The following is an 8,338-nucleotide window of genomic DNA, read 5'->3' on the forward strand; positions in this document are numbered from 1 at the left end:
CTAAGCGTGTGAATCTTTCCATTTCTTTCTTTATGCAAGGAGAATAGATAGTATAGAGGGGCCCTGTCATAGTAAATTTTGTAGTCGCAGTAAATTCACTGCCATCTATCGACACACAATTAAACCTCATAAAGAAAATGTATAAAACTATCAAAAAAATGTATATATATGGATACCTAAATGATTTTATTATTTTCATATCATTTTAACCCATGTTCTTTCCCTGATACCTATGGCCTTGTTAGATACCAGTGCTCGAAATAAGGCCCAGAGTATTGTATCCTTAAAATATTTTTTTCTTTTTAATTTATTTAGAACACAAACAGTCACATAATGCAAATGGATTTTTTGTACAATGTAGTGTACTTAACATACTTAAGAAACAGACCTGGAGGTTCATTAATGAGTAAATAATGTTAACATACATAATAACCGCAGAAAGAAAAAGAAATTTGAAATTATGAGCCATACCTACTTAAATTATATTTACCAGTCTTCAAAACAAACAGTATTGTGTGAAATTATATAGAGGGTAGGTACGTAGAATATTGGAAAATAGGTTTAACATCAATATCTAATTTAGTGTTATCGGATAAGACAAGTAGTCATCAATCTATTTGGAAGGTAGGACAATCAGAAAGTTACGTTTATACATTTTGTTACCTATTTAAAACAATTTTTAATATCTAAACTAATATTAAACTAATATTAAAATAATGAATAAATAAAGATTTTTTTCAATGAATTTGTTTAATATTGCATTATCAAGCAAAGCTGTAACGTATTTTTACTGCAATAATTACGTCACACGGATTTCTAGGTTTTTTGACCCATCCTTGTCACATTTGGCAAACCCCCCCCCCCCTCCCCCCTGGTGTGACGTCACATTTTTTCAACGAAATCGGCAAATCGAATTAAGTTATTAATAATTTATCTCCTAAATATTTTTGACAAAAGAAATAGGAAGAAAATTGAACGCATGAAAACGATTATCGTTCCAAAAACTTGTTATTTAACTGTACAGTCAGCAGCAATAGTTGCCAAGCGGGCGAGGTGTTCAAAATGATCTTGACGCGACATTAAAGGGAATAAGAGCGCGTCAAGGTAATTTTGAACACATCGCCCGTTTAGCAACTTCTGCTGCTGACTGTACAGCTAATAAAATAATTTAAATAAGGTAAAGTGACGTCACAAATTTTGTGACTCCCCCTTTCACAACATGTCACATTTGCTTCTTGACAGATGTCTTTTCCATAGGCGGACAGAATAGAGGTAGGAAGGGTTCCTTTTTTTGGGTCGGAACTTTAAAAATACCATTATTTAATAGGAAACATTTATTCTGACTCAAACCAAACATATATTATCTATAACTGAATTACACAACTTACAAGATAATTATCATAGACAAGATATCCGACCAACACTAAGAGGTCAAAGCGTCTGAATTTACATTACAGCGTATACTTTATATTGTATATATTATATTTTTGAAATAAAACTATTAAAATGGATTATATTGCGTATATTGAATTAATACTACAACCCGACGGGTGTCACCCGTTGACCACGAACGCTGTAAAGGGTTCGAAACGTCGGGATGTAGTATAAATTCAATATACGCGATATAATCCGTTTTAATAGTTTTATTTCATCCTATCGCGGTAACCGAAGACAATATTATATTTTTTTAATCTTTTACTTTTTTGACTTAAAGTTACAACGAGAAACCGCTCCCATACATTCAAAGTTACGCTCTCATTTTAAAACGACATGTTAGAATTATCTGCATGAAACATGGCATCATGTCATTTTAGCATGTAGTTTTAAAATGAGAGAGTAACTGTATTTTATTGAAAAAAAAAGAGAAATGAGAGATAATTCTATTGTATGGGAGCGCTTTTGGCGGCGCGTTCGTGTGACTCTTATATAAAAGAAAAAATAATCTGAACTTAAAAAGTTAAATAACAGCATTAGTTTTCCTCGGTTTCCGCCGCTTGCTCACTATGCGTCTGCACGTGTCTATTAAAATTGAATTTATCCCTAAACACCTTATTGCATATATCACAAGTGTACACCACGTGTACCCTTTGGTGTTTCTTCAGCTCCCTTTTAAGGGCAAAATGTTCGTTGCACACTTCGCATGCTATGGTTTTGTCCCTCGTGTGAGTCGCTTCATGCCTCCTCCTGACGCCACCCTGTTTGAACTGCCTCCCGCATACCCGGCACGGGTACGGTCTCTCGTTCGTGTGTACCCGCGAGTGAATAACCAAAGAGGGTTTGCAGCTGAACTTCTTTGAGCATGTCTCGCACGAGTAGGGTTTCTCTCCGCTGTGAACTAACATGTGAGAGTTTAAGTGCGCTTTTTGGCTGAACTGCCGCTGGCATACATCGCAGCTGTACGGCTTGGTGCCTGTGTGTATGCGCTCGTGTCTCACTAAGTCCGCCTTTGTTATAAAATGCTTGCCGCATATTTCGCATACACGCGGTTTGTCGCCGGTGTGTAATCTGTTATGACTGTCTAGTTGGAACTTTTGAACAAAGCTCTGCCCGCACGTTTTACACTCAAACGGCCTAACCCCAGTATGATTTCGCTCGTGAATTGTCAGCTTATACATATGTATAAACTTCTTTGGACAAAACTTGCAAGGATACTGTTTTGCCTCTTCCCCTTTGTGTAAAAGCTCATGAAGCTTTAGTTGTGTTTTCTCTCTAAATTGCTTTTTACAAACTTCACACGAGAAGGGCTTCTCCTCTGTATGAGTTCTTTCATGCTTGATCAGATGGCTGGAGCACCTGAAAGCTTTATTGCAGAGCTTGCAACTGTATGGTTTCTCACCAGTGTGTATCCTCTCGTGCGCAGACGCGTAAGTCTCACACGAAAACGTTTTGTCACATATACCGCAATGAAATGGTTTTTTATACTTGTGATAGTTAAGATGGCCGATCAAATACTTTTTTACTGTGAACTTCTTGCTGCATAGATCGCATTGATATTCCCCAGTCTCTTCAAGTTCCGTGTTAACTTTTCCTTTTTTCTTTCTTTCCTTGAACCTCCTTCTGAACAGGGTTCCTTCATGCATGGTAGATAGTCTGGTTATCTGTAGTAACACGCTGTTGTCTGTGGAGCCCCAAGTGGAGCTCCCTAATTGGTCTGGCACAATGAATTCTTCAACAGCCTCTTGTTTGCATGTGTTTCCTAGTGAAGCTGGAAGGTAATTTTAAATCAATCAAATATCATGAAATACATAGTAAAATATGAAAAAAAAAACTGTCAGAACTTCTGACACGATCACATTAGCATGCAAGCTACGAATAGTGGTAACTAAATAAGTAATTTTCAAAATAAGTAATATCAAATTCTGGTATCATGGCCGCCATTAAGATAAACTGTTTTGTTACAACAAATTTAATCTGTGAAAATATTGTTGTTCCTTCATTATTATATCAAAATCGATTTGGTAATAACGTTCAAATTTCGAACATCTCTGAAAATGTTTTTGGCAAAAATTTCATTTTTCGTTCAAGCCTTTATATAAACTCACATTTATAGACGGGTCTATCGCGAAATTTATTTAATTACCTTTATTTACCGACGTTTCGACACAGGTTTCACTGGTCGTGGTCGCGGCTAATTCGCGATAATTCGCGTCTATAAATGTGAGTTAATATGTGTTCAAAACGCGAATGTTTTAAATATTATATTGCAAGCCTTTATTGCTGACTATACTTTTTTTCCACAGGCAACTAACACTCATCAAGGCAATTCTATTCAGAGATTTCAATTCTATACAAGACAACAGGCAGTCTTATCGCTAAAGAGCGATCTCTTCCAGACAATCTTAGGGTAGTGGAGACAACATGGCTTTTTTTAATGTATGTATGGTTGAACATAAGGAAGACAGAAACAAGGTAAAATAAAATCTTGTAGTAACTCACCATTCCCAAATGCTACTCCAGGTTTCTGCATAGACCCTGTCCCGAGCACGGATCCCTCTTCAGTTGTGTGGTCACCGTACAAGCCCGCTTGTTCAGTCTCACTCGCTCCGTCCCAGTGTGGCTCCTCCTTTTAGAGAAGAATAAGATAAGATAAGATAATAATAGCCTTTATTGACCAAAAAATAAAATTAATTACATATTACATTTAAATTAATTCACATTTCATTTATATTAGACTTAATATTTTTTTTAAGTAATTTTAATAAATATATTTTAATATCATTAATAATAAATAAATAAAATCATTTTATGTCGGACATAAATCCATTGCTTTTTATTAATTATTTAGCCTGCCTTCTTGGCATAGGCCTCCTCCAGCTCTCTCCATAGCTCTCTATTCTGTGCTGTCCCAATCCAATTTACTCCCGCATGGTTCTTGATGTCATCCGACCACCTCCTTATTGGCTCTTTCCATCTCTAGGATACCATTCCGCTACCTCTTAGAGAAGAATAGAAATGGTATATTATGTTTGTAAAAATATAGTATATAACCTATTCATCTGGCCACATGTTGAGAGACAGGCAGGCAAAATGGAGCATAATCATAACGGATTGGTATCCAAGAGGTTACACACGGGGCAAGAGGAAACCTCGAACAAGATGGGAGGATGAACTCAAACTCAATGTGGGCCCGAACTGGAGAAGAGTGGCCCACGACAGACCCCAATGGAAAGAGCTAGAGCAGGCCTTTGCCAAGCGGCACACTGAGCTTAGAGACATACTCTAACACAGAATAAAAGGGCTTAATAGATAGATAGATATATATAACCTATTTGCCCCCAATACATAATAATATATCATCTTCCTTGCGTTGTCCCAGCATTTTGCCACAGCTCATGGGAGCCTAGGGTCCGCTTGGCTACTAATTCCAAGAATTGGCATAGGCACTAGTTTTTACGAAAGCGACTGCCATCTGACCTTTCAATCCAGCAGGTAAACTAGGCCTTATGGGATTAGTCCGGTTTACTCACAATGTTTTCCATCACCAAAAAGCAACTGGTAATTATCAAATGATATTTCATTGTTCTATAATAAAATTGGTACCATGAGCATATCAATAGGTAAAAGTTAAGATTTGATCTTTTTCTAATGGGTGTGACGTCTGTTACCTCTAAATGCTTAAACCACTAAACCAATTTGGACGAAATTTGGTATGGAGATAGTTTGAGGCCTGAGGAAGGACATAGCATAGTTTTTATCAAGCATTAATATCATTCACTTAGACAAAGTTGCATGCAGAGGCCAGTAATGTAAAGCCCCGTCTCCATATCGCGCGGCTGCGAGCCAATGTTCGATAGCTTGCCACGCGATATGGAGATGGGGCTTAATAAGTATAGACAGGTGTGGCTCGCTCCGCGATTGCGTCGCTTTGCTACAGTACATCCGTTCCACACCAATAAAATTGGTGTGGAACGGATGTACTTTTAGCTACCTGTCGTGTCGCCACCTAGCGGCCATAATAATATCTGTGCTGATCGTAACAGACGCGTTTTGTTAGAGAGTGAGTCTTCTGTACCATAGAGAAATATAATAAGACAAGAGTGCTCACTCCATACATCAGTTCAGACTATTAATTTCAGTGTCTACATCTAGCATCAAGTAGCGGAACTATCAGTACTGCTACTTGACAATAGATGTAGCACCGACTGGAAATTCTTATCTCAACAGCATAAGACTTTCTGGTCGGTGCTACATCTATTGTCAAGTAGCAGTACTGATAGTTCCGCTACTCGATGCTAGATGCTAATAGTCTTTTTGGTACTAAAACTGATGTATGGAGTGAGCACTCTATGTATTTTTTTCTCTATGTCTGTACCTAGTACTATTATTTATTCTGTGGTATAGATATTTACCTTTACACATACTATCTCCATCTTCACTTCTACAGTTTCCGGTGATTCTCCTCCCATCCCCTTTTCATCCGTAACTTTTTTTAATTGTAGCTGACCTTTTTCTTCAATACAGTCCAACTCGTTCTTAACTATTACTGTTTCCACCGTCGTTTCGTCGTCTACTGACTCAGTTTCCTTTTCAGACATGTTATTTGCTGTTCCTGTTGAATTTGGCATTATAATGAAGATTTTAAGTCTAAATAAACATTCATTTGCTTTACAAATAATACGGAAATAAGGCTTCTTAATATTGAATAGTAACATGGATGGTTAAGAATATTGTTTTTATACCTACTAGACGATGTAGAGTATCTTAAAAACCTATTTTTCTACATTAAATAAGAGATTTTACATATGAGAATAAAAATATATTACATCAATTTTCGATCACGGATGTCACTGTGACAAATGAAATCAATACATGTGTTTACCCGGTTTACCCAATCCTATCGACCCACAGATTACGTGTCGTCTCGTGTTTATAATGTCTCCTCTACACAATCAATCCAAATAGTAATCGATCAGTATTTTTGCTACATTACTTCTGAGCAAAGAATATAATATAATACTCTCTTCTGAGTCTGATTTTGTTGTTATTGGTAATTAACGTCATTATTTGATGATTATTTGTGTAAGAATCTATAGTCCGTCAACCAAATCTTGTCAGTAGCAATGTAAAGCAAACTGAAGTAGGGCAACACTCAAAGAGCAGTATTGCGCTAAGAAAAGCAGCAATGTACATCGAACCAACAGTTTTTTTTTCCGCTGAGCGCGCCCTGCGTACGTCAATTCAAATTGTCACTCGCGGTTTATTGAAAAAAATTAAAACATGGACGGACAATTTAAAAGCGATGTTAAAACAATGTTAATCAAAATGATGAACAAATTTGAAGATATCAAAAACAACTCTCTATCGTAGTGCTTATATTCTATTTGTTCCCTATCTATGTCTTCTAAGTTTACTAAAATAAAATCATATCAAAATGCAGATAATTAGATAGTGCATATATTTGTTATTTACAATATAATATGCCACTTGATAATGTAAATTAGTGTACTGTTCTGGATGAATATGACATACCTGTGTATTTTTTTTGATTGGTATATATTGTACAATATACATATTAAAAATAAAACAACTGATATTTGGGTGTTTATTTAATTTAAAGGTAAATAAGATAAGGGTCACTTTTCGACTTGGTTGCGTTGTACACGTACATAAACCGCCATAGGTAAGTATTGTCTGAAGAGATACTACCTACTACGAACGCCTTATATTGGGCAAGATTTAATCCTGCAACAAACATGTATGGATTAGGTAGATATTGCGAAAGAACGGCGATATAATCAAGGCTCTTAATACTGTTTAAAAGGTTTACCTTTGTAAATAGTCACAACCGATTGCTGAAAATATTAGACATGTGGGCCTATGGACGGTTTCCAGGACACAATTTATGGTCTTGTTGGATAGATTTAGGCATACGTTTTAATTTTAATTATGCCTTTTAACCCTAAAACAAAAAAACTGAACACAATCTTAAAAGTTCGAAAGAGTTCTTCCAGTACTTGTTTGTTTGTTTCTGTAATGTTTACCATCAACGAGCATGATTGTACATTGTAGGCCCCTTAGCTTTGCTTATTCTTATTGAATGTATTGGTATTTAATGGTGACAGCAGAAATATCTCTTGAAACAGAAACGATTCAGAATGAAAACCAAATGAAAACAAATAAGGTGACGGCTGTCATTCACGATCCACATTCCACAGATAAAACACAGATGACACGCGTTTTGGAATTATAGTCCGTCAACCAAATCTTGTCAGTAGCAATGTAAAGCAAACTAAAGTAGGGCAACACTCAAAGAGCAGTATTGCGCTAAGAAAAGCAGCAATGTACGTCGAACCAAAATTTTTTTTTCCGCTGAGCGCGCCCTGCGTACGTCAATTCAAATTGTCACTCGCGGTTTATTGAAAAAAATTGAAACGGACGGACAATTTAAAAGCGATGTTAAAACAATGTTAATCAAAATGATGAACAAATTTGAAGATATCAAAAACAACTTATATTGTAGTGCTTATATTCTCTTTGTTCCCTATCTATGTCTTCTAAGTTTACTAAAATAAAATCATATCAAAATGCAGATAATTAGATAGTGCATATATTTGTTATTTACAATATAATATGCCACTTGTTAATGTAAATTAGTGTACTCTTCTGGATGAATATGACATACCTGTGTAATTTTTTTGATTGGTATATATTGTAAAATAGGATTACATATTGAAAATAAAACAACTGATATTTGGGTGTTTATTTAATTTAAAGGTAAATAAGATAAGGGTCACTTTAGCTTACACTATAATTCAGGTCATTATTTGAAAAAATATAATGAAGTTACCAATGTTACCGGGTCACTTCAACCAAGCATAATACTCTGTAGTATTCTATT

General features: G+C 35.8%; 1 protein-coding gene across 1 annotated transcript; it reads right to left on the bottom strand.

Annotated features, from left to right (window-relative positions):
* Window positions 1-1,970: 1,970 nt before the first annotated feature.
* Window positions 1,971-3,189, bottom strand: LOC134659871 (zinc finger protein OZF-like). The gene has a single exon (XM_063515580.1). It carries the CDS (start codon window positions 3,078-3,080, stop codon window positions 1,971-1,973), a length of 1,110 nt encoding a protein of 369 aa, XP_063371650.1. The 5' UTR covers window positions 3,081-3,189.
* Window positions 3,190-8,338: the final 5,149 nt, after the last annotated feature.

The sequence above is a fragment of the Cydia amplana genome, chromosome 25 (assembly GCF_948474715.1).
Source record: "Cydia amplana chromosome 25, ilCydAmpl1.1, whole genome shotgun sequence".
Lineage (NCBI taxonomy): Eukaryota > Metazoa > Arthropoda > Insecta > Lepidoptera > Tortricidae > Cydia > Cydia amplana.